The sequence below is a fragment of the Schistocerca nitens genome, chromosome 12, assembly GCF_023898315.1.
Source record: "Schistocerca nitens isolate TAMUIC-IGC-003100 chromosome 12, iqSchNite1.1, whole genome shotgun sequence".
In the NCBI taxonomy this organism is placed as follows: domain Eukaryota; kingdom Metazoa; phylum Arthropoda; class Insecta; order Orthoptera; family Acrididae; genus Schistocerca; species Schistocerca nitens.
The window spans coordinates 1,404,244-1,431,556 of NC_064625.1; the positions used below are offsets into that span (position 1 = coordinate 1,404,244).

Here is a 27,313-nt window from a genome sequence, read left to right on the forward strand (position 1 = left end):
AGTTTATTAAACATAATTCGCCCATAATGTAGGGTCCTTTTTATATAGTGTATTGTCGGTGGGCTGTAAATGAAAGTTTCCTTTAGCCTAGTTTTATAAGTGGATACTTTCATTTTTTGGAAGTGAGTGAGATTTTCCATTGATTTTTTTTCAGAAATACATTTATTGCATACACATATATACAAGGAAGTGGGAGGATTTTAATTTTTTAATGCGTGGTGTACAGGTTTTGTTCCATTTCAGGCCTGCCTTTATTCTTATAGTTCTTTTGGTTAAGAGAAGAGTAACCACAGGAAAAACTCCACATTTCAGTTGTGGGTATATGTAGGCATAATATACAGTTTTCAGGCAATCTTTGATGCAGTATGCTTCTAAAATTTTCATAAATAGCATGCATTGCTCAATTCCTTACAGACATTTTCAATATGTGTTCCTCATTTAAGATCATCTTGGAGTCATACACCCAAGAACTTCATGTTGTTCACACTCTGAAGGTTCTTGTCAGATATCTGAATCTGAACAGTTTGTTCACCTTTTTTCACATTATAAAAAATTAGTGTCACTGTCTTACTTGCATTTATTATCAATTTGTTGTGATTGAACCAGTTTTCAATATTGTTCAGTGTCTCTGTTGCCGACTTCTGAAACATTCCCATTTCTTTCTGACTCACTAGCACACTTGTATCATCAACACACTGTATGGTGTTCTCACAGAATTCGTTTAGGTCATTCACATACAAAATACAAGAGTTCACAGAGCTGAGCACTGTGGCACTCCTTGCTTAATGGCTTCATAATATGAGTAGTGTTGAGTCAATTTGCAAAAACTTTGAGGTTGTACTTCAACCACTTATTTTCGACCATTTAGATATGATTTTATTTAGTTGTTAGATGTTCCTCTAATCCTCATGTTGTCAAGATTAGTCAGTAGTTTTGTGTTATCTATGATATCAGAAGCCTAAGAGACATCTAGACATATTTCAATGACATTTTCGTGATTATCTAGTTTCTGAAGTACTTCACTTAATCGTTCAAAAATTACTGTGTCGATTCATCAGCCTTTCCTGGAACCATGTTGTGTTGTTGATAGTATTTTGAGATCTTCCAGGAAATCTACTACTCTTCTTTGAAATTTTTTTCTATCATTTTTGAAAATACAGATAGTAGAGCAATGAGCCTGTAGTTAGCCATTTCATCCTTTTTACTTTTTTTGAACAATGGTTTGAGCTCGGCAGTTTTTAGGCATAATGGGAAAATTACAGTTTGAAAGGAACTATTAAAGAAGTGAGATAATGGTTCAGCAACGGTATCTATACAGTTTTAATAAGATTGTCTGGGATGCCATCTATTCCAGTCGAAAGGTTCATTTTTAAAGTTCTGGCAACTAACCTGACATGACTTCTTGCTGGGTTGTTGAACCGAAAAAATAGTGAAGTAGGATTTATATTGGTATTTACAGGTGATACTGGCCAGTTTTTATAGCTAGATTTGATTTAACTTATATTGCTCACTCGTATTGCTAAAATAAATACTGCACATATTTACTATTTCTTTAGCATCATGAAATTCTTCGATATTACAATCCAAGTTGATATTGAAATTTTGCTGTTTGCTTCGTGAAGTACATTATGAAAATATATCGTGTGCTTGTGTAACAAAATGTAACGGTCGTTTAGCTGCAACTGAAATGTGCCATGCTAATCATATACTTACCTACGTGAAACATTACCGAAACAACTGAAAGCCCCTAAGGAACATGTTCTACACCTGGAAAACATTGTTAAAAGCCTATCTGAGCCACCACATGAAGAACATATACGCTATCACAAGTACAGTGAAACAAAGAAATGTGCAAAATCCAAACATGTTTTAAAGGAGTTTAAGGTTCCTTTAAGAAATCGATTGCAACATCTTGTTATGGATGGGGAACAAACTCATGAGTTTATCATCACAGACAAAGTGTATCGATCTAAAAAAAGTCAAAAGTCAAATGCGTAACACGTCAGTGGAATCCGTCTGCAGCGAGAATGTAAACAAAGGGACACAAACGAATACATACATCAGTGCAGTTTTGCCTGCTGACAGCGACGTAAGAGGACTAGCAGAAATTCTTCGTTATTAGGAAGATTTAAATGTTACAAGCGTTGTGAAACATGGAGCAGGTTTGCAAGAAGTTCTAAAAAGTCCTGTGTCGCAAAATCATGAAGCCCCATTTATGTGATGGATCGAAAATAATATGTCCGGCTGGTGATATTTTGGCATTCTTGGTTAAACATATAGAACCCTTGCAAAAAAAAGATATATGTCCATCTGCTTTCTTAGGGTCATCAAATAAGAACTTTGGCCGAGCAAAAGATATATCGACAACCATTATATGTAATATATGGAAGAAGTTTGTAAGAAACATAATATGGCAATATCTTACACTTGCAACAACTGTAATGTTGTGACTTATGTGCATGAGCTAAAATGAGAGAGACATGTACTAAACTGAAAAATAAACTAAGTAAAAGTCAAATGAAACACTTTTATTAACTTTTAATGAAATATTTAAATTTTACCCTAAAAGAGTTCAAATTATCAGGCTCGATCACAAAAAATATAGAATTCAAATGCTCAGTAACAGTATTCACAAGATAAACATTATTTTTCAAAAGTCTGGGACTGAGTTATGTAAATTATGTTATGTGATATAAAATTTAAAATACCCCGCGCGTCTGCTGGAAATGTAGGCGTCTGCTCAAGGGTTAACATCTCTCGTTTCAGATTTTTGAAATTCGCGGAAATCGTCACCAGGTTATTATTTGTCTGAAAACCAGACTCTCACTCATTCAACATAGGGTTAGGAAAGCAGTTCGCAACTACAAACTTGAAGCTTCCAATTATTTCTGATTGACGTAATTTCAGTAAGTCAACGATATAAAAGTCGGAAGCTGAGTCACTGAAATATGCGTCAGGTCCAAAGATACATATCACCTGACACTTACTGGAAGTGGAAGGTTAGACAACAAAAGGCGGAGTCCTGGGTGGTGTGTGAAATTGTGATAATTTTGTTGATTTTACAATGGCAGACCTCTTGGTGGTTCCTCTCAAAAAACCGTCGGAAGTGGACTTGGTGAAGCCACTAAAGAACTTGATTTCTTCCTCTTACAATACGTCAGATAAAACCGAAGATTATAATGAAGCAATTAACGAATTTGCAAAACTACGAAGTAATGCGGTGTGGCGTGCGTTTGAAAAGTACGAAAGCTCGTTGGAAGTGATTTACAGGTAAATATATTTCGCGAAGAAATTTTTGCGTGAATCATAAAGTGATGACCGTATTGGTACGTTTTGTAACTGTCAACAGTTTGCGATCTGACGTGGTTGTAATGTCAGCACTTGGGTGCGAATTTAGATATACTTTCTTCCACGCCCTTTTTGGTAACTGTATTTTTTATGTTCATCCTCAGTCAAAGACATATTACAGCGTAAAAAAAAAACGAAGTGTGTTTCATGTCTCTCCATTATGTTCAGTTTGCCCTCTAAGTCTCGTGAAAATTGAAGTTGGAATTATCGCATGAAAATAAAGATATGTCGCGCTTTTAACAGACAGTATTTTAAATCTTAAGTCCTTTCTGAGAAAAAAATCATATGAACAGGAATTATTAGCACCTGGTTATCATAAGTCTGAGATAGCTCTCTGTAGGAAGAAACTTCCGATGTATGATACGTCTTTCAGGAACAGCATTTGACAGTGGATTCATAATATAACAGTAGAGGGTTCTTGTCATTGGGTGAATGCCATTTCGTTGCTTTCGTATTTCTTTCTCCTCCGGAATTGGAAGCCAACGATTAAAATTGTTTGTGCTCTGTTAATGATAAAAAGCTAGATTATTCCTGTGGAGAGGACATCACAGATTTCCTTCATCATTCCAGTCTTGTCCTCGTAGCATATTGACCTCGTCATCGATGATAAGTTGAACTCTGATCTTTATTCGTCTTTGTCTTCATCCGACAAATCACATTCACTAGCAGAAGTTCCTACCCATTCAAGGTCCTAGAACTGGAATTGGCAAGAAAATAGTGATCACTTTTGCAGTGTTCACTGCATATAAACATTAATACATAGTGTTTGTATCTTCAGAATTTAGTGTGTGACTAAAATGGTCGTCTGTGGTATTAACCATCAATTATAACAACTTGTTTATTTTGAATGTAGTGTGAATTAAAACATTTAATTCTTACTTCAAGATCTTGCAGTCTTTGTGGGCTGTTGAATCTCGCAACGTTGATTCATAATGTGTCACATGCTACTGCTTCCATATTGGTAATGGAATTGTGGAAGCACTAGAGAATGGTTATTTAGTACCGGTGGAAAACTGTAGACAGCAATACATGACTTGTCAACAAATGTGATACGAGATGGAATGGATACGTTTTTTGTACACCTGCTTGTAAACAAATGCAACACGTGAATTCAAGCAGAAAGGGTTACATTGTGGTGCAGCAAACTTTCACCTGTAGGAGTGACTAACATACTTCATAAATAGGCCTACTTGAGAAACAATTAGTTAATATTTGTGGATTGTCACTACTTTCACACATTACAGAATACTTCCATAGTAATAGGTGTTCATGATCCATCACAGTGCAGAAAGAATAACAGTACCTGTTTTTATAATGGTAGAAGAAAATGTGGCTTTCCTTAGCCCTCATCAAAACTGAATAAAAAAAAGAGTGCAAATCCCAAGATATTGACTTACTTGCCCATTGTTATAAAATACCCTACACAGACTAATATTATACCCTTATTCCATAAAACTAATTGTATTTAATGCAATATATTCTCATTTTTGGATGCTTGTCAAGTAATATTTAAAGTAAATGTTTAATAACCTTTCAAGTGAGTCTGTCATTACAATATTGCATGCAGACCCAACTGATAAACTAAATGTAACACTGTCAGGTGAAAATATTCTGAAGTGGCATAAAACTTTTGTCGGCCTATTGGTGTTGACAATTACTGTTGGTAAATTGTGTTTGTGGAATATCATAATAAGTAGATGACTGACATTTTTACCAGTGGTTTCTTTCTATGGTGCTTTTTGTTGCAGTTATTATGATCAACTTTGTGCACTTGAAGGAAAGATTCCTTTCCATGAAATCCAGGTTCCATTCAAATGGAAAGATGCTTTTGATAAGGGTACCCTGTTTGGTGGCAGAATGAGTATGAGTAAGTATACATATGCACTGAATTGTCTTAGTTTTTAAAATTTCTTTTGCAAAGCACACAATTTTCACAGACACGTGACCAGTCTTCGATTCCATATGCTTCAGTTAATGGTGTGTGGTGTAATGGAATACTACTTTGATTGCATAAATCCTTTTATCAACAGAAAAATCAAAAGTTTGGTACTGATTGAAAGCACATGAAAGAAAAGCATTTGGATTCATGTAGGAGTTACGCAAGCTAATGTTATGTGACTGGGAAGTTCACCATAGTTTGCTGCAACTTGTGTAATCTTAAAGGGCAGAACAGAGGTAAGACTCTACAGGGAGATCTTCCACTCGCTACATCAAACTGCATGTTGGTAATGCCTGTTGGGAGGCAGTCATTGGAATTTGAGATGACAGAACAGTGTATGTGCATAGCAAATGTCTTTGCAAAGTTTATATCTCAGTTGTATGAAAGATACTAAGTATTTCATGTAACAGCATTAATATACTAGATGCTATAATGTAATCGGACCAAAGGCACCCGTACCCTTGGGCAAGCCTCCCATCTTTCAAGGAAAGCAAAACATATAGTGTAGCAAGGTGTGTGTGTGTGGTTTTTTTCAAAAGCCTTATTTAAAAATCAGTATTACACAGAGTTTTTAACAGGGTTGGAATGGGAGCTTTTTTACAGGCACTTGCAAGTTGTCATTCGTCTTCCAAAATATTAAAAATACACCATACCCTCAGGTCTACCCCCGCGCCACCCAAAACTATTGTACGGGTACCCTTGGATCAGACTGAATTTTCTAAGAAAAATACTTTGTTTGCAGGGGCAAAAACACACAAATATGTAATAAGTAATTTAACATCGAGTTTTATTTAATAGTTTTTCCCGCACCTTATCTCCTTTGTACCCCCATGACGAACAATGATGTGATAGTGCACCACTTATTCATTTAGGTTGGTCTCTTATCTTATATATGATGAAAGTTTTGTGGAGCTGTCCACATCCAAATATTACAAACATTTCATGTCACCAGATATATTAAATATAGTACTTTCAAAGCGGCAGCACTCTCGAGAGCTCGAATGATTAGCTGGTATTGAGTGAAGAATGGAAGGCTGATAAAATTTGGCAATAATAAATAGATGGGCTATACAAAGGAACGAAACTCGAGGACAAAATTATAGACAAGGAAGAGGAAGTACACGAAGGTTTGGGACGCCATTTTCCAAAAATATGTTGCACAGGGTGTAGTCTCTATCTGGAAGCGAACACGGTAGACACAGTATGGGCAAGGGGATGCGGAAGGACTTCAGAGGATCAGCTGAGTAGATTGAATAACTGATCAAATTGGGGAGAAATTTATGGCATAAAGTAACTAAAAGAAGGAATCAGTTGATAGGAGGAGACAACCTGAGGTTTCGAGGAATCGTCAGTTAGGTAGTGTGGGGAGTACAGATTGTAGACGAAGACAGAGGCTCGAATACAGTAAGCGGTTCAGATAGGTGAAGAGGGTCCTATAGGATAGGTTCGTGTTGAACTCTGTGAAAAATGCCAAATTGCTGTTAAAATTGGAGCCTGTGTTAAATTATAGGTCTCGCATAACTGGCTGGGCGAGCCAATTCGTAGGTCGAAAGTGGGTAATGGCGTACCACCTGCGATAGGACTGTGCCGCCGGTAAAGCACCGCATTGTGATCGAAGCGATGTTCAGGTTAAGGACAACTTTACGCAGAGCTTGTGCCTTCAGACTGAAAGCAGAAATCCTTTTCACTGGCATAGTAACTCAAATATGTTATCCCCCATACGTCACTGAATAAAGGTGTTTGATTCGCAAAAGAACAGCCAAATTATCATTATCTGAGGACTGTGTGTTGACCTATTTGGTCTTTTTGATTACTTTTAGGATGATATCGTGAAATAATATTTGTACGTCTCAGCTAACACTTACGTGCTCGAGCAGAAAGGAGTTCCGAAAGTTCGCAGCATGTCACTGTGTGCCTAATAATTTGTCATTTTAGTAGGTTGGTCGAGTTTGTAGTTGACTTTTTTTTTATTTGTCTGTTAGTAAACTGTTTCTCCTTAAGTTGCCATTTTTCATTTGAATCTATCTGTACTGTCAGTTTCATTAGACCTTCTGTTTCAGCCGTTCCATCATTTGCTTTTGAGAAAGTGTGTGTGCTGTTCAACATCGCCGCTCTTCAAAGTGCCGTTGCAGCGAGTCAGAGTGTGGATAGTGATGAGGGCCTCAAACTTGCAGCAAAATTACTTCAGGTAAATAAAAAGTAAATGCCGTCGTACAGCCTCGCTGTTTATTTCGTGCGGTTTAGAAATACTGAACCCGTCTGTACAGACCTGCCGAAAGGGCTCGTCAGAATCTGGTGTATGTTAAATATGCACCTTAAGAGGACTTCTAGTTGTTATTGTGATACTATGTTTGCTGGCTGTTCCATCTCACTGCCAAACTGTCACTTTGTGATGTAACCTATACCTTGCTCTATGTTGCAGATAAGTTTGTGACAACATCTAAGATTTCGTATTCACATTTGTCAGCTTAGCTAACTCGACACCAAACTGTTGTCGCCTTCCAGTGTGACCTGGAGCTCAGGCTGCGCTACAGATCACGCTGTCGACACTATAAAAGCAAAATAAATATTAGTTCTGCTGAATCTCTGTTTGTGCCTATATTACACCAAATTCTACACCCACATTATGATGTGGGCCAAAGCCGACACCCAATATTGGCAGGTCGAATCGACACAGTGTTCCCGTGCATTAGAGTTCTGAGAAATATCGGCACTATATGTTTCATTGTGTGTGGGCTCTTTGTATACGGGATTAAAATATGTGCAGATCGAATGGCTGTAGGTTGCAGTACTTACATAGAAATGGAGATTTGTACATGATAAACAATTGTGGAGTGTGTATCGAAACAGTATTTGGACCGAAGATGATGACAGCAACATAAGAACGGTTACTACTCGCCAAATTACAGAAGAACTGATCGAGGAAGGGATGTTAAAAAACAATAAATTGCCTAACTTCCAGTTCGAAATAAACAGTGCAACAAATACTTAAATGTAACAGTGGTTACATCAGCATCAGGTTCTTTAATAATTTTTCCATTGCAACTTGCATCCTTAATTTTACGAGCTGATTTTCGTTGCCTCATTTTCTGTTAAGTTCATTTCCATGATTGCTTCTTCAATTTCTCTGTGCCCGGTATTTAGTTGTTCCTCCAATTTCTGCTCATTGCCTTCCCATATCATCACTTTCACATTTGCTGATGTTCCTTAAGATGTTATCAGTGAATGTATTGAAGTGCACTGCTGAGAGCGCACAACCTGTTTGAACCCATCTCTGTCTCAAACTGTCCTGATTTTTGTCATCTATGATAACACAATTTAGGATCTTTGTGTACATGTTTCTAAGTTGAGTTGCATTCCTTTTGACAGTTCCAGTCTGTTCAGACCTTGTGATATCTATGAATGCAACTGTGATGTCTTCCCCAGATTCCAATTTCTTTTTTACTACCTGTCTGTCTGTAAACATGACATCCATAGTTGCTCTTCTGGGACGAAATTCTTGTTCTTCTTCACTTAATTGTGGTTCTGTCTTATTCCTGATTTGCTGTAAAATTACTTTCTTAAATCTTCATGCAGTGCTACAGTAATGATAGTCCCCTGTAGTTACAACAGAGCACTATGTTAACCTTCGTAAAAATAGGTACAGTAATTTCCCTTGCCCGAGCGTCAGGAATTTCTTTTCTGGACATACTGTCCTCATTATTCTATGTAGCCACTGCATTTCAGTAGGTCCTGAAGTTTTTTTCATTTTGAGAGTGATGGCATCTACTCCATGAGCTCTGCCATTTTTCATTTATAACACAGCTTTCTGTACAGCCAACATCTGTAGACGTTGCTTTTTACTACCTCTTTAATGGCATTTTCTTCCATCTCCCTCTGTTTCATTATGTGTATTTGTTTTGCCCTGCCCTTTGTACAGATTTTGGAAATATTCTTTCCATACTTCCAAAACTACTACTCATTCACACACAGGTTTTCCTCCTCTGTTGACGGCTATCGAAGTATTTTCTTTTTTTCTTCCTTCCGTTACTTAATATGCACGTACGAACGAGTGGCAGTACGGCACTATCGGCCAGTGCGAGTCTTTCTATTTGACGTCGCTTTGGCGAACACAGACACCCGGTCCCCGAGTGCTGAGAATCGAACTCGGGACCTCGCTGCCTAGAGGTGATAAGCCGTGAGCTGTAGACACGGTGTTGTGTATTATCGTCTTGTGATCCTTAAAACTCTCTTATATTTCCCTTGTGAATTTGTCCCAAGACGTCCTCTTAGCTAATTCCATAATTTTTCTTGCTGCTCTGCTTACTTGTTCCCACTTGTGCCCATTATATTCCGTTCTGTTCTTTGAACTGTTCGCTCATTCCTCCACGGAGTTTCTCTCCGTGTGACATTTGTCAGTGTCGTTCCACACGTTTCTTCTACAGTTTTGATGAGGCTCTGTTCTGACCACCTCTTTTCTTCTTCTATATCAGTCCTCCCGTCTTTGGGACGCTGCATCTTACTCCTTACCCTGTATATCTCTTGGGTTCCTCCAGTTGCACCACTCAATTTTTGCACTTCTTTTCCCCCCATTCATACTTTTTCTGAATTTCTTCAATTTCCCTACAGATAGTCTGAAGTCAATGTCAAGATAGCACCCTCTGTCACTTGCACTTTTGTCGGGCTTCTTACGATTTCTTCCGTTATTATTATACGGACTATTATGGATTTCTGTTTCGAAATCCAACTGTCTGGGAAACTTGTGACTGCAATATCTCTTTTCTTACACCATCCCTTACCAATTATCCATCAATTTATCAGGTATGCCTAGTAATACATCCCTTTCCTCATTTCTGTGATATTCTCCATGGCTTTGGTGCCCTCTTCCATTATTCCCAATTCTAGCATTAAAGTCTCCTATAATCACAGTCCTAGTAGATGTTACAGCATCCCTCAGTTTAGTGATAGAAATGTTTTATTCTGATTAGCCTGTACTACCACAGATTAATATATTACTGTTCCTCCTAGAATACCCTGCACATCTGACAGTTGGCAAAACTTCTGTTATGTAAGTGTACGTATCAACTACAGGGGAGTGCTTGTCTTTCCTGATTTTTGTTTGTTTTTATCCTGGAGTTTCTCTTATTGTAATATCTGTTTACTTATATCTTATACCTATCTCCCATTTTCTTCTCGTACTCTCTCTCAGATGAAGACTAATTGGAATCGTAAGTTTTAGGATTTCGTGATATACGAGGGTCGTTCAGTAATTAAAAAGGCAAATTGATCTGGAGAAAAAAGCATTTATTTTTACAAAACGGTACTTTTTCTACCTTTCATCATAATCCTCTTGAACATTTATGCCGGCTGCAAAGAACTCTTTACCTTGACGTTTGAACCAATTTCACACAAACCTTTTCACGTCCTCGTTTTCCTGGAACCTCTTCCCACGTAATGCCTCCTTCAGTGAACCAAACCAATGGGGAGAAATCACTAGGTGCTAAATCAGGACTGTAAGGGGGATGAGGCAGTAGTTCCCAGCCCATTTTGTTGATGATTTCACAGGTTAGTTGAGCAATATGAGGACGTGTGGTGTCTTGCTGGAAAATTGCACCTCTCCTCTGAGATCCACGGCATCTCTCTCTCTCTCTCTCTCTCTCTCTCTCTCTCTCTCTCTCTCTCTCTCTCTCTCTCTCTGTCATGGCTAGCTTCACCTTGTTTAAAAGCAAATCTGAGTAATATTGGCTGTTCATTGTACGCTGCTCTTCGAGATAATCGCAAAAAACACCGTCGACGTGACTTTTCCTGCTGATGCTTTGGTTTTGAATTTTTCCTTGATGGGTGAACTGGTGTGCTTCCACTCCATGTTGTGTCTTTTTGATTCTGGCTCATAATAGTGAACCCAAGTTTCATCAGAAGTTAAAATTTTGTTGAAGTGCTCACCTTATCTTTCATAACGTTACTTCAGGTCTGTGCACACACTCAATGTTTCCTTGTGTAGCTGTGTCAACTCCTTTGGGGCCCATCTCATACATGTTTTGCAGTACTTCAGCTTGTTACAGATAATGTTATGAACTGAACTGTACCAGTACTAACTTGAACCTTATCAACTATCATTTTCACAGTCACACGGCAGTCGGCACGAATAATGTTATCAATTCGATTTTCAAGTGAGGGAGTTGAAACTGCAACTTGTCGACCAGAACGGTGTTCTTCAATGACCGAGACGTGACCATTTTTGAACTACTCTACCCACTTGCAGAAATTTGCACGATTTGTACAACCTTCACCACAAACTTTAGATATTCTACAGTATATATTCACTGGTTTCTCGCCTTCAGCAGGCAAACGATGAAAAATAAATATTGTTCGGCTAATGTGGACGTTTCGAGTGACTCGCCATCTTGAAATGTATTATTGAGGTTATGAACAAAACAATTTTAATACATCAGCTGATCAGGGCTCATCCCAGTGATGCCAACTTACAGCCATTAAAGCACCAAAGTTGCCTTACTAACGGTTTTTCCCCTGGACGAATTTCTCTCTTTAATTATTGAATGACCCTCGTATGTTGCAAATAGTTGATGATCTCTATTAAGTTTGCAATGTTCAATAATGTGGGCTTTTCTTTTAAACGAGTCATTAATTAGAGATTTTACACTGTTTGCTGCGTTTCTTTTTCCTGAACGGATTGTCGGTGCAACTTCTGGTTCCCAGTTTTCCCTTTGCCCTCAGATGATCGAAACACGGCTACAGTGAATCGATGTTAAGTCCCAGTCTGTGAGTTTCCAGTGTTGAATTTAGTTTTAATTTAACTCAGTAAGTGCATACCTAAAAGTCATTAAAGCACAACGAGAGCACTTAAGTACATTAATTTGTTCTAGAGAAGTAATACTGTCTTTTCCAGGTAAGTCATCTAAAATGAGACAAGATGGACAAAGTGTCCTAGTGAACTAATACAATCATTACTTGAGATGCAGAGAGTAAAGACTAGCTTTTTTGCTGTGTGTTCCACGTGCAGCAAGCAGCCGGAATCTTCAACTACCTGAAAGCCAACGTGATGTTGGCGATCCAGCAGGAGCCGACACAGGACCTCAATCCGGAGACCCTGGGTGCACTCTCTTCGCTCATGATCGCCCAGGCGCAGGAGATCTTCGTCTACAAAGCCATCCACGGTAAGACCGGCAGTCGCGTCGCTCCTAGAGCGGTGCGGTGCTCGTGTCGGGCAGTGAGGACACGCCGTGCCTCAGTAAGGTGTTCGATCCGCCGTCTGTCGTAGTAAATAATTTGGTGCCGAGTTTTAATTTTGTGGTTTTGTCACGCCTCGTCATTTCTGTCACCGATAAACACGTACGACGGACACGGGCGTAAAGAAACTTACGAAAAATGAAGTCGAAAAATGAAGTGTGTTAGCTTCTGAGCTAATGTAGTGACTTCAGTACTAGTGAGTCCGTCACCTCAATCTGTGCTGTGCTAACTGTCAACCCGACTCTTCCCTTCTATCCTAATCTAAACCGCAGACTGCCCTATACACCAGTGTTACTACAGTGTAGATTCTGCCTCGAGGATGAAATTGTTAATAATATTTTGATACAGACAGTTTATTAGCGAAAACTGTATCAAAATCTCTACAATAGTTCCCGAGAGCAGCCCGAATGTACAGACAGAAACTGCAGCAGTGAAGTTTTATTCGGAATACGTGTTGACAGGTGAGATTGTCTACAACAAATTGACAGTGGACCCCATTAGACAGAATATTAGGCCTCGGGACTGTAAATTCCGAGTAATCTCAGTCAAAACAGGTGTCTTCTTTGCCAGTGGTCTGCAAATGCTGTGTTCAGTGTGGCAGATAGTAACAGCAGCTGAGCAGTGTAGCAGGACACAGCTGGCTGTTTTTCTCTCTACATTGACAAGTACTCCAGTAAGCACTAGTCTGAATAGATCGGCCCCAGTCGCAGTTTGTTGCTAGCGTACATTATGTAACTCGACACACCCGACATCCCTGAAGGATTTCCTTTTTTTATAGGATTTGCAAAACTTCTAGTTTTATTGTAAAAAATTACAGTAAATAAAGCAAACAAGATTGTTGTGTAGTTGTTGTTGTTGTTCTGTGATGAAATGGTCCTTGTCAGTTGTTTGACAAAAAGTGTTTACAAACGGATTTGTACTCGACTGTATTTGAACACACCACGGTCACAAAAGAGGGCCGAGCCGGTGTAGCGGCGGAGGCGCTTCTCGGCTCAAATTGCATTGCAGATCGCTCGACGTACATTTTTTTCTGCTGTTCCCGTAACTGATTTGGGAGACTACCTGTATTTTCCTTCTGTGAATCCACAGCTGTGTACAGTTTCTGTGGAGCTCTGAGTGGAGGAGGCGGTACCCAGCCTCCCCCCTCCTGCCGACAGTGAGGCACACTTTGTGCAGAAGTTCCCTCGAGGATCCCGACTGAGCACGACCGGATTTTCTCGATACGGCTTATTACGCTGTTGCAGGAGTAAAAGATACCTAGAAAAGTAAAAACAGTTTCTGCATACCTCCTCTTCAGAAAATATTTATCTGCTAAGTAGCTGTAGGCTGCAAGTTAGACTGTGTTCGAAACTGAAAAGGTAACGAGGTTTTGTCGCCCGTCTTGTCGGCGAGATTATTTCTGTAGCAGAAAACAGATTTTTACCACTAGTCACTTCATCCGGGGTATTTTATTTTTTCTAACTTTGCAAGTATTTATTATCTTTTCCACTGCTCGTTCTTAAATATTATCGTACCCGATCGTGTCGGAATGCTAGTCCTCGGCGAGGCGCCGCTATTCCACCTCGCTTACCGAGTGAAATAGAGAAAGTGTTTCCTCGACGACACCTAGCTGCTCGTGTACGATAATTTATACGAGTGAGCGTCTGGAAATGAGAATAAATTCTCGTTTCGTTGTTATGAAAACGTAACAACTTAAAAAATAGAACTATCGTTGCAAACTCGCTGTCGACAGAAATTTGTTTCCTTTCGTACCGTCACTGTCTCCGTCACAGCTATTGTATAATAAAGTGAAATTGTTTTGACAGTGAGTGCAGTGATGTGTTTGTGTGACGGTCAGTGTGCCAGGGTGCCGTTGTTGAGAAAGATACCACAGTCTCTAGTTAAAGATTGAACATTTTTTGTGGTAAGGAAAAAGTTACAATATAGAGGGAGAGTTAATAAGTAAAATTTAATTTCGTTTTTGTATTGCCCGATGTCATCGGAGCCACGTTTGCGAGCGACAGTGGGAGTAACAGATAGGCTCCGCAAATTTTATTTGTAGTGTGTCGTATATCTCGAATTACATCGGCGATGTGGTATTTAGGTTCTAAATTGAGAGAACAGAATCCTTTTTTCCCTCAGCTGTGGTCTTGGGCTCTTGGGTGTGGTCACCATTTTGAGGCTTGTGCAAAAGAGAGAGAAACAACATTTAAGGTTGCAGCATCAGCAGCCAATGTATACATGTTTGCTTGAGATATTTGACTTGGCACTGTCTGCTGGGTTCCCTACTTCAGGCAGCAGGCAGCTTTTCTCCTGCCCTCGTGAGTTGCTCACAAATCCAGCCCGGAGCCTCACGTTCAGTAACGAGCACAGACATTTGATTCCGTCAGCGGTAGAAGAGCACAGTCTGTCGAAGATTGCGAGGTCACTCGACCCGTTCGAAGAAGTCGTCCCGGCGTTCACCTGGAGTGATTTGGCCCGGACGACAAAATAACTATAATTCGTGGAGAAAAAATACCTTTTATTTCCCTCTTTTTGTGTTTCTTGTCCCATTCCCCTGTATGTCAGATGTAAATTTAGTTAAATTTGTCAAGTACAGCTAAATGGCAAAATAAAAAGAAGTCCTTGTTTTTCACCACAAATTTTTTATCCGTTAACATCCCCACAGTCTTCCATTACTGTGGAAGCTATGAGAAGAAATTAGAATTGCTGAAATGGTGTTAAATACCAGACTGTGGAAGCAGCCAGAGTACCGCTAATCTTCCCATTTGCCTTTCTGTATTCAGAGATTTAAGAAACAGTCTTGTCGAGTGCCTGTGCAGGGATAAGAAAGAATTGGCTACCACTGGAAATTTGTCTTGCAATTATCTCTTCAAAGAATTTGCTAAAATATCTGGTACTGCTATCGACCATTAATTACCTCCCTTATTATCTTTATTGTAATGTCAGTTCTGTCCCTCAAGCATCCAGCTCATTTTCCTAATTTAAGAAATACTAGATCCAGTGCCTAGCCATTCGCATTTAACGTAAGGCAATCGGGAGTCCCTCGGAGACGTGTGACAGTTTCTGTACGTCGTATCGTCCCGTGTTTGTACTTCACGGTGGCCGTGTGTGACCGAGATAGCGGTGTGGAGTCGGACTGATAACGTGCAGCAAACAGGCCAGTGATGCTCGGTCTCGGTAAACAGTTGCACTTGTTTGCACAGAGTGCTCTGTGACCTCTCGAAATGTTGCAATTATTTACCGAGTAAATTATCCTTCTCACAGTTAAACCAGATCGACAACTGGGTTGTCGACTGTAGTAGTATACTGAGATCCCCTAAGTATCTCTCACAGAGGGATCGTAAGGAATCGTGAGGACGAGATAAGTTTAATTGCAACATGCACAGAGGCATTTAAATAATCATTCTTTCTGCGTTCTGTACGTGAATTGAACTGTTAGAATATATTCGGTATCCCCTGTCAGTCCTGTTTGAGTAATATTCTGGAACCAGTTGCACGAGTGATTTGTAAGCAATCTCCTTTGTGCACCGATAGCACTTCCCCGGTCTTCTACCAGTAAGCTGAAGCCGACCACCTGCTTTACCCACGACAGCCTGTACGATCTCTACAAAGTTATACACCGCGTATTTGTAAGAGTTGGCCAATTCCGACAGTGACTCGTTGATATTAGAGTTTTTGAATTGCACAATTTTACACATTTAGATCCACCTGCCAATCTTTGCACCACTTTGAAATCTTATCAAGATCTTGTTTAATATTTATGCAGCTTGTTTCAGACTGTACTTCATTATAGATACCTGCATCAGTTTCAAAATGTCAGAGCTTACTATTTATTTTGTCTGCAAAGTCATTAATATACAATATGGGCAGCAAGGGTTCCTGGGGCTCACCTGAAGTTACTTCTACATCTGACATTACCTCTCCATACGAGGTAACACGTCGTGTTTCCCCTGCCAAAAAAAATCCGCAAGCTATTCATAAATTTTTCTCGATACTCTATGTGATCGAACTTTTAACAGTAAGCGTAGATGTGGCACCGAGTCAAATACTTTTTCTACTCGACTGACGTGATTGGAAGCTTTCGGTATGTCACGTGAGGAAAGTGCGAATTGGGTTTTGTGTGAAATGTTTTCAGAATCCGTGCTGGTTGGCATTGAGAAGGTCATTCTGTTCGAGGTACATCATTGTGTTTGAGGTCAGAATATGTTCTCTGATTTTACAGCAAATCGATGTCAAGGATATTGGACGGTGGTTTTGTTGATCGAAGAGCAGCTGACTCAGCTGCGAATGCACTACAGAATCTGACAGGGATTCCATTGGACCATTGAGCTTTGTTCAGTTTTAACAATTTCAGCTATTTTTCAACACCACTGACACTAATAGTTATTTCATCCACCTTTTCAGTGGTACAAAGATTAAATTGGGGCAATTCTCCTGGATTTTCCTTTCTAAAAGAACCAGAACCTAGCAGTGCCTCCATCAATATACCAGCTCACTCAGTGTCATCCGGTGAAGGAACACTTCTTTTGCAGCCACTGTACATTTAAATTGTCACATACAAATCCATCCGTGAAGTGTTACTGTCAAACGGGCAAGGAATGTTCCATCACATCATGATGATGATGATAAACAACATTAATTTCAAACCAAGATATTGGAAGAAACTTATGAAATTACTAAAATGAAAAATACAGCTGCTTCAGACTTTGTCATCCCACATATCCACTGCTTTTACCTGTGTGTGTGTGTGTGTGTGTGTGTGTGTGTGTGTGTGTGTGTGTGTGTGTGTGTGTGTGTGTGTGCAGTAAAGATAGTGCTATAAATTTGGTCGTATACTGGTAGGTGTCATACAGAGGAATACTTGTATTATGTAGCAGGGCATGTTACTATTCCAGCCTCTAAAATCAATTTGGAATAGTTCAAATATGCCTCGGTATGAGACAGTCTAATAGGGTTGGAAATGATGTGTGTGCGGCTGCATGAGATGTCTGCCTAAAATCTAGTCCGTGGAAATTGTTTTTTAGAGCTCTGCATTTTTGTGCTATTCTGAGTAAAACTCCAGACATTGTCTCAAAAATTTACTCAGAAATGATTACAGAGTAGTCCGCCATTTCTGTAACTTCCAAACAATTGGATGTCAGTTCGAAGAGGCAAACGATGTAATTCTCAACTATATGCCACGAGTAAAATATTGTGTATTTTCCTCTGGCATAACAATTCATTACCGAGGATGAATGTAGGGCAAATTATTCGATGTGCTTGAAACAAATCATTGTAACTTTCTTTTGTCCTTGTTCCGTCTGCTTTGTGAACTGAGAGCTCTGACGTAGCATAAAATATGAGAAAATGGTTGTCTCTTAATCATTTATTCAGTTCAGTCCTCTGAAATACTTGTCATTTAAATCTGTCTTTACTTTGTAATGAATTCTTTGTTGCAGACAGATGCATCGTCATACAGTAATAAGCGTAATTTATTGCAGTCTCTCTTGTAGACTGGATCTCATTTCCGCAGTATCGTATCGAAGAATTGAAGGCCCCCCTCTGTTTTGCGTATGACTGAAACCATTTTGTTGTTCCACTTCTACCTGCACAGACTGTTATAGCCAGGTGTTTGTACAGATTAGTCTTAGGGTAATGCTGTTTGCATTTTGTAAAGTGTGCAGTTTTACATTTCTAAACATTTAAAGCAAATTTCAAATCTTTACAACACTTTCGAAACGTGTCGAGATCTGCCTCGATATTTGTGCAGCCCTTTTTGGCCGGCAGCTCTTTGAGGTTGACTACATTGTCTACAAAAAATCTGAAAGTGGAGTCGTAGCCCCAGTCAGCTGAGGCCGAAGAAGGTGGAACAGGGGAAAAATTCGTGTAGTCGCAAATTGTTGTACGGGGTAGGGGGGAATGCCACAAACATCTGCAGGGGTGAGTGTTAGGAGGGGGCGGGGCAGTTAAAAGGTTACTTTCTTGTTTTTCGTGAATAACTTGAAAACTACTGTTTGTAATGAAAATGTTCATTAGCACAAAATTAACTTGCATTAAATTTCCTGCAAATTGTTCCTATTAATTTTTACTCTAGTATTAATAGTTTATGCTGTGTAGGAGATGGAAAAAGTGTTTCATTGGTGTAAAAATGTTCATAAAATTAATGTTAGTCAAGTGAAATGGGTTAAGGACAAATCTTAAATGTACGTATCACGTCTAAGTGCAGTAGAGCCTTTTTAAGAGATACATCGTGTTCTGGGGTCGTAACGGACGGAGGGGGCGAGCGTCGAGGGTAGAAGCACGGAGCAAGGTGGGTCTCCGCATTGGGAGTCATGCATTTCCCTCCTCTGTAGGTCTGTCCACAAACTGGAGAGCGAGCAGGTGACTCCCCCCCCCCCCCCCCTCTCTCTCTCTCTCTCTCTCTCTCTCTCTCTCTCTCTCTCTCTCTCTCTCTCTCTCTCTCTCTCTACCTACACCCCACTGTGTCACTAGAAGCAACTCCAGTCTGATCCACACAGTTATACTGACCTTCCACAGCGCATATTACGAACTGCTGGCGACACAGTACATGGATGTGCCCGCTGCGGGATTTATTTTCCACAAAGTGAATTGACGCTACACGGAATGCAGATAAGAATTACTAATAATAGTAAATTGAGAAACACGTACAGACCGAATGTTTGTAAATCACTGCGCTCTGTCCTTCACCGATAGGCGGGGGAAATCGATCCTCAATCGTGTACACCGACTGTAGCTTTTCTTCCAGGGAAGCAGACTTCCCCCGCCACGCGTACTGCTCGCTTCAGAGTTAATAGGCAGACCGTACCTCTGCAGTATTTCCTGCCCTGTTAAGTGAGCTATTATGTAAAAAAGTTTAGACAGCCGTAGCTGTCAGTCGTCCACCGAAACGAAGATCCTATCCCGACAGCAACACGCCGTCAGTACGTATTCGACAGTGTCGATTTCGTCGTCCCCACTGTCACCGGCCGGAATACTTTCCACAGTGAGAGGGATGTCAGACGCTTCGTCCCGACCTCAGCTCTCCCGAAACCTGAAGGGGCCGGAGCCTCGAATCGGAGGAGTGTCGTGGAGCTTCAGACGTTCAAACGAGAGTCGAGTCGAGCAGATCGCCGTTCTAGTCTGGCACGTGGTCAGCCTCGCTCCGTCCACCTCGTGGATGTGTGCACAGTGGCACCACTCGGTGCAGTCTGCGGCGTAACGCGCTCAATTTCGCACGTCGACGGTGGTTCTGCAACATAAATTGTCCACCTGCCTCGATACTGCTGTAGATCTACACACGTAACTCCCGATTGCAGCTACTTAAGAGATCTCGGAAAAGCAGTGTTGAAGAAACTGAGATTTCATTACTACACGTTGGAGGCCACTATAAGTACAAAAAGCTGAAAAGAGTCTTGTGAACTCTAAAAAATCAATTGGAAATGGGTGCTGTTCAAATTTCTAAGTTCAAAGGCCCTTTTAAACTTGCATTATGATTTTTTTTATTGCTATTAAGCGAGACCATCAGCCCACACGTGTTCAAATCATTAAAGTTCCCGTTCACAGTCCTCGTCACACTCAAACGGCCAGAACTTTTCCTATCCGATTCCGAAATCATTTACGAGAGTAACACAGTCGATAAACTGCTATTTACTTTTGCACTCGGCATTCGGTAAAAAAAATTTACTTAGTACTGTTACACTTTTAGTTCAAAGTTTACACACGCGATTTTCTCCAGAACAAAATATCCTTCGACTCTTAAAATTTCACAAATAGTTAACGGTAAACACCAGCTACCTTTATCACTGTACCGAAATGCGGAAGTCACAATATCGCTTCATTTTACACGTAATGCGTTGGGACACTTTGAGCACGACCCGCTCCTTCGAAAGCCTGCCGGCCACCTCCTTCTCTCTCTGCCTCTCCCAGCGCCCCTGTCTCGTGCGTCAGATGGCAGACGTTCAGGGTGCGGCTCGTGCCAAAATCTAACGAGAACCGACCACTGCTCTCAGCTCATTGACGTCAATGAAATAAGCAACTCAAAACTCTCTTGTTAAACAAATAAAATGAAATAACTTTAAGCTGTACTTTACGTCTGGAATTTAACTATATAGTCACGAACGTTCTGGCTGTCTCTTACATATTCAAACATGCTTGGACATTTGTCATCCACTAGTAGGGGAACCATTGGCGGATTCATTCCCACGATACAAAGCTGGAACACTTGCAAGTTCCTATGGAGAATTACAAACTGAAAATTTAATATTGGCGAATGTCCCACGTACACTCACACAAGTACTCTCTTTCACACTCACCCTAACACAAAACATACATATCTACTTGAAATTCTTAGTTATTACTACAGCAAAATTACGAAATGTTTTCCAGTGTGTGTGTGTGTGTGTGTGTGTGTGTGTGTGTGTGTGTGTGTGTGTGTGTCGGATAATAACATTTTTTACTTCCAAATTACGACAGTTATTGACTTCAGATCTTGACAGATTGTTCCTTTACACAACAGAATGTTAAGTACCTAATATGAAGTTCCTCAGGCTATTTCTAGATCAATTATTAATTTTTATAGTTCCGGAGAATGTAATTACTCTGTAAGCGCCTCTCTGCTACTTTCACACACTGCAGTCACGCCGTACGGTCGTGACGCACGTCAGCAGGACACAGCTTGACCGTTACAGATCGTATAAGGTTCTGACTGCTTACACTGGAGCCCACACACATTCGTACAAGAAAGCTTCAATAGACAAATTGGCGATCGCACCCCAGCTGCGATTCCTCGAGTCCTCTGAATTCCGCGACGGGAGAGATTTGTGCATACTAGTGAGAGAAGTGAAGTAACTTTCTTGTAATTCGTTACTTCACTACCGAGTGATTATGACGAGGTTACACGGCTTTACAATACACTTCTAGCAATAGACAGCAGTGAGTGCACGGCAGCAGACTGCATCGCCAGTGATTCGTAAGGCGTGCAGCAGACGTCGGTATAGCTTTGTGAAACAGTCTGTAGTTGCTTCTTGTGGCGTAATGGGGTAGGAAGAGTTAGGAATCACTTGCTTGCTGGTCAGTTTACATACAAAGATTGGAAGTGCCGAACCACAATCCAGTGACATGACATCTGTTACGTGTCTACCCTCCACCCTGTTACAAGCCAGAACAGAAAGTCCCTTAAAACAGCTACATAGCACTTCAGTGTGGCACAAACATTTAATTGTTGTTGTTGTTGTTGTGGTTGTGGTTGTGGTTGTGGTCTTCAGTCCAGAGACTGGTTTGATGCAGCTCTCCATGCTACTCTATCCTGTGCAAGCTTCTTCATCTCCCAGTACCTACTGCAACCTACATCCTTCTGAATCTGCTTAGTGTATTCATCTCTTGGTCTCCCTCTACGATTTTTACCCTCCACGCTGCACTCCGATACTAAATTAGTGATCCCTTGATGCCTCAGAACATCTCCTACCAACCGGTCCCTTCTTCTAGTCAAGTTGTGCCACAAACTCCTCTTCTCCCCAATTCTATTCAATACCTCCTCATTACTTATGTGATCTACCCACCTTATCTTCAGCATTCTTCTGTAGCACCACATTTCGAAAGCTTCTATTCTCTTCTCGTCTAAACTATTTATCGTCCATGTTTCACTTCCATACATGGCTACACTCCTTAGAAACACTTTCAGAAACGACTTCCTGACACTTAAATCTATACTCGATGTCAACAAACTTCTCTTCTTCAGAAACACTTTCCCTGCCATTGCCAGTACATTTTATATTCTCTCTACTTTGACCATCATCAGTTATTTTGCTCCCCAAATAGCAAAACTCCTTTACTACTGTAACTGACTCATTTCCTAATCTAATTCCCTCAGCATCACCCGACTTAATACAACTACTTTCCATTATACTTGTTTTGCTTTTGTTGATGTTCATCTTATATCCTCCTTTCAAGACACTGTCCATTCCGTTCAATTCCTCTTCCAAGTCCTTTGCTGTCTGTGACAGAATTACAATGTCATCGGCGAACCTCAAAGTTTTTATTTCTCCTCCATGAATTTTAATATCTACTCCGAATTTTTCTTTTGTTTCCTTCACTGCTTGCTCACTATACAGATTGAATAACATCGGGGATAGGCTACAACCCTGTCTCACTCCCTTCCCAACCACTGCTTCCTATCATGCCCCTCGACTCTTATAACTGCCTTCTGGTTTCTGTACAAATTGTAAATAGCTTTTCGCTCCCTGTATTTGACCCCTGCCACCTTCAGAATTTGAAAGAGAGTATTCCAGTCAACATTGTCAAAAGCTTTTACTAAGTCTACAAATGCTAGAAACGTAGGTTTGTCTTTCCTTAATCTAGCTTCTAAGATAAGTCGTAAGGTCAGTATTGCCTCACGTGTTCAGATATTTCTACGGAGTCCAAACTGATCTTCCCCGAGGTCGGCTTCTACCGGTTTTTCCATTCGTCTGTAAAGAATTCGCATTAGTATTTTGCAGCCGTGACTTATTAAACTGATAGTTCTGTAATTTTCACATCTGTCAACACCTGCTTTCTTTGGGATTGGAATTATTATATTCTTCTTGAAGTCTGAGGGAATTTCGCCTGTCTCATACATCTTGCTCACCAGATGGTAGTTTTTTCTCAGGACTGGGTCTCCCAAGGCTGTCAGTAGTTCTAATGGAATTTCGTCTACCCCTGGGGCCTTGTTTCGACTCAGGTCTTTCAGTGCTCTGTCAAACTCTTCACGCAGTATCATATCTCCCATTTCATCTTCATCTACATCCTCTTCCATTTCCATAATACTGTCCTCAAGTACATCGCCCTTGTATAGAGCCTCTATATACTCCTTCCAACTTTCTGCTTTCCCTTCTTTGCTTAGAACTGGGTTTCCATCTGAGCTTTTGATATTCATACAAGTGGTTCTCTTCTCTCCAAAGGTCCCTTTAATTTTCCTGTAGGCAGTATCTATCTTACCCCTAGTGAGATAAGCCTCTACATCCTTACATTTGTCCTCTAGCCATCCCTGCTTAGCCATTTTGCTCTTCCTGTTGATCTCATTTTTGAGATGTTTGTATTCCTTTTTGCCTGCTTCATTTACTACATTTTTATATTTTCTCCTTTCATCGATTAAATTCAATATTTCTTTTGTTACCCAAGGATTTCTATTAGCCCTCGTCTTTTTACCCACTTGATCCTCTGCTGCCTTCACTACTTCATCCCTCAAAGCTACTCATTCTTCTTCTACTGTATTTCTTTCCTGTCAATTGTTCCTGTATGCTCTCCCTGAAACTCTGTACAACCTCTGGTTCTTTCAGTTTATCCAGGTCCCATCTCCTTAAATTCCCACCTTTTTGCAGTTTCTTCAGTTTTCATCTACAGTTCATAACCAGTAGATTGTGGTCAGAGTCCACATCTGCCCCTGGAAATGTCTTACAATTTAAAACCTGGTTCCTAAATCTCTGTCCTACCATTATATAATCTATCTGAAACCTGTCAGTATCTCCAGGCTGCTTCCATGTATACAACCTTCTCTTATGATTCTTGAACCAAGTGTTAGCTATGATTAAGTTGTGCTCTCTGCAAAATTCTACCAGGCGGCTTCCTCTTTCATTTCTTACCTATTACGTTTCCTTCTCTCCCTTTTCTACTGCCGAATTACAGTCACCCATGACCATTAAATTTTCGTCTCCCTTCACTATCTGAATAATTTCTTTTATCTCATCATACATTTCTTCAATTTCATCATCTGCAGAGCTAGTTGGCATATAAACTTGTACTACTGTAGTAGGTGTGTGCTTCGTGTCTATCTTGGCCACAATAATGCGTTCACTATGCTGTTTTTAGTAGATTACCCACACTCCTATTGTTTTATTCATTATTAAAGCTACTCTTGCATTACCCCTATTGGATTTTGTATTTATAACCCTGTATTTGCCTGACCAAAAGTCTTGTCCCTCCTGCCACCGAACTTCACTAATTCCCACTATATCTAACTTTAACCTATCCATTTCCTTTTTTAAATTTTGTAACGTACCTGCCCGATTAAGGGATCTGACATTCCACGCTCCGATCCGTAGAACGCCAGTTTTCTTTCTCCTGATAACACAGAAAACTACCGTGCAGTCTACTGGAATTTTCAGTTCTTAAATCTAGGTAAATAGATAATTTGTAGAAGTAACTAATGTGATACGTGTTGTTTTGTTTTGAACTGACAGGAAGTTCTAATTTGTTGCTTTATTTTAGATGTGAACGTAGCCCTTTTACCCTTGACTTCGTAACTGCTATCTACGTGCTAGACAGTGAGGAAAAAATCTACATGAAGCCATATTTGTCTTATTTTCTGATAGTGAAGATTACAGATTAACTGAAACTGTCATAAGCTGTAGAAACTAAATAATGACTCAACAGTGTAGTTGTTAACAGCACTGTAATGACTCTGGACTAAAAGAAGAGAGCCTAAAACATTCAAAGAAGCTCCTGCAAGGATTACGTAAATTCATTCAAAAATAGTACTGTATCTGTAGAATGGTATTTTTTTCTTTAATGATTATTCCCCCTCTCCCCTTCAGATTATTTAGTGTAATTTACTTTGAATCACACTCATATATACGCTCCAGAGTCGGTCACGGGTATCGCAGTATTGTTGTGGAGTCCGATAAAATTAACGAGGTTTCCAGTTAAAATTTGTCGTTGCAGTCTTGTCTGCGAGTACTACAGTTGTGTAAGAAAAACAATAAAATTCAGCTGTAAATTAAGATATACAATGTATGGCTATGGGAAGAAATGAAAGTTGTGGTAGGCTTGACCTTCTTTTTTAGTTGATACCAAATATTTGACTTCTTGTGTCTAGAACACAATTCCTTTTTTTTTTTTTTTTTTTTGGGCCACAGGACCAGACAGAGGCATTCCTTTGCCACCACCCTGTACAAGTTCACAACAATGAGTATAGAAGAGATGTCAAATTCTGAAGGGGATGCTGTTTGATCCTTCTCAGTACGTGCACAGATTATTTCCTTCCATCCATTTGCGTGTGGAATCCATTCAAATGCACATTCGCGCCAACACGTTTTCCTCTCTGTGGCCTGCAGCATAGCCTCGAGCTGTGCTGTCCTATACGTGGTTCTGGCCTGGCCGAAAATATTCTTTTTCCCTCTGTTTGAGCGTGGCTAAATGGATGCCTCTCTGAACTCTGTAACATTATGTAAAATATTTTACATTGAAAATGTACATACTTAACTCACTTTCCACGTCCTGGAGCTGCACATTAAAATTTTCATTTCTAGAACTCTTCCAGCCCGATAACTGTGTCGAAGATTAGTTCGATGTCAACCTCTGTGCAGACACTGTCGCAAGTTCAAAAATAATGCGTGCCTTTCGACCTGGGAACATCTCCACACGGTGGAGCTGGTCCTGCAACTCCTCGCGTCTTGACTGTGATTTCTCAGCCTCTACTTCTAGTGGCACTGTTCTCCTCCACATTTTAAGGTGGGGCTCCATTTCCTCGTGACCGTACGTCGGGCGTCTCAAAAGAGTGTCGCTTTTTTCCCCGTCTGTTTTGACGAGATACGGAATGGAAGTGTCATTGCACAAACTGGCAACTTTTTTTTAATAGAATAATTTTGGGTATCGGGCCACGTCATTATAAAACACGAAAGCAACTAAATTGCCGACATTTCGACTGACTCGCTGCGGTCCTCTTCGGAGCAGTGAACTGCAGAATACTGGTGAATGTCTTCCCCTACATACTGTCTATTTCAGTTATACGGTCGCTACCGACATCACGTATCTGGGAGTAATTGGACAATTTGAAGATAGATAGCTGTGCCGCATGGTAGGCTATTGCCTGTGCTACTCTGGTGGCTGATTGGGTGACAACTCCAGTAGGTGATTGGTAGGAAATAGAATAGGTGATCGGTAGGAAATAGAATATCGGCTATATAACTGAAATAGTTAATGTGTGGATGTCAACATTCACCAGTACCCAGCAGTTAACACCTCGAAGAGGATCACAGGGAGTCGGTGGAAATCTCGGCAACTCAGTTGCTGTAGTATTTTACGATAACGTGGCCCGATACCCAAAATAATTTTGTCGAATATGACTCTGGTCGTGGAAGTCTAGGAACTTAATAGCAATTTTTACTTTAAAAAATGATAGAAATTTGACAGTCTAGATAAATGAAGATATGATGTATTCGGAATTAGAAAAAATTGAAATTTGTTTACACCCCTGATGTCTTTGTATCCCTTCCTGATCACCCACTGTTTATGCCTGTTAGGGGAACATTTATAGTGTCTTCATTTTTCATAAGTCAGTGTGTCTCAGAGTAGGCATCATTTGGTTTACAGTTAAAGTTTGTAATGGCCAATTAATGTTTACTTCTAAACACAGGTGACGTTAGAGTATTTAGTTCCACACTGTGCACACATTTTGTCTATATCTACACAACTGACCTGCAATTCACACGCGAGTGCTCGACAGAGGACCTGTCGAGCCATTTCGGCTGTTTCTCGGTCGTTCCATTTTTGAATAGCACCAGAGGGAAAAGACACCTCAGTCTTTTTGTGTGAACTCTGATTTCTCTTATTGTATTGGGACCGTCATTCATCCCTACGTAGGTGGGAGCTGACAAATTTTTCACATTCGGAGGGGGAATTGGCGATCGAAATTTGGTGAAAATGTCTAGACGCAATAAAGGTAACCTTTTTTGCAGTGATTGCCACCCAAACTTGCATGTTGTATCTGTGACACTCTCTGCAGTATTTGTAAGGAAACAAAACTATCTGCTCATCTTTGAACTCTTTCAATGTCCTCAGTCAGTCCTGTCTGGAATGGGTTGCACA

At 40.3% G+C, this 27,313-nt stretch overlaps 1 protein-coding gene across 8 annotated transcripts in view; it reads left to right on the forward strand.

Moving 5' to 3' along the window:
- Positions 1–2,961: 2,961 nt before the first annotated feature.
- The window catches only part of LOC126215386 (programmed cell death 6-interacting protein), a 168,801-nt gene continuing 144,449 nt past the window's right edge, over positions 2,962–27,313 (forward strand). For 5 of the 8 annotated variants that reach the window (XM_049942087.1, XM_049942090.1, XM_049942091.1 and 2 more), the window contains exons 1-4: positions 2,963–3,270; positions 5,097–5,215; positions 7,348–7,475; positions 12,288–12,441. In XM_049942087.1, coding sequence (XP_049798044.1) covers positions 3,065–3,270; positions 5,097–5,215; positions 7,348–7,475; positions 12,288–12,441 — 607 coding nt within the window. In that variant the 5' untranslated portion in view covers positions 2,963–3,064. Of the gene's footprint in view, positions 3,271–5,096; positions 5,216–7,347; positions 7,476–12,287; positions 12,442–27,313 lie in introns of all 8 variants that reach the window. The other 3 variants (XM_049942088.1, XM_049942089.1, XM_049942094.1) reach the window with 1 other exon arrangement.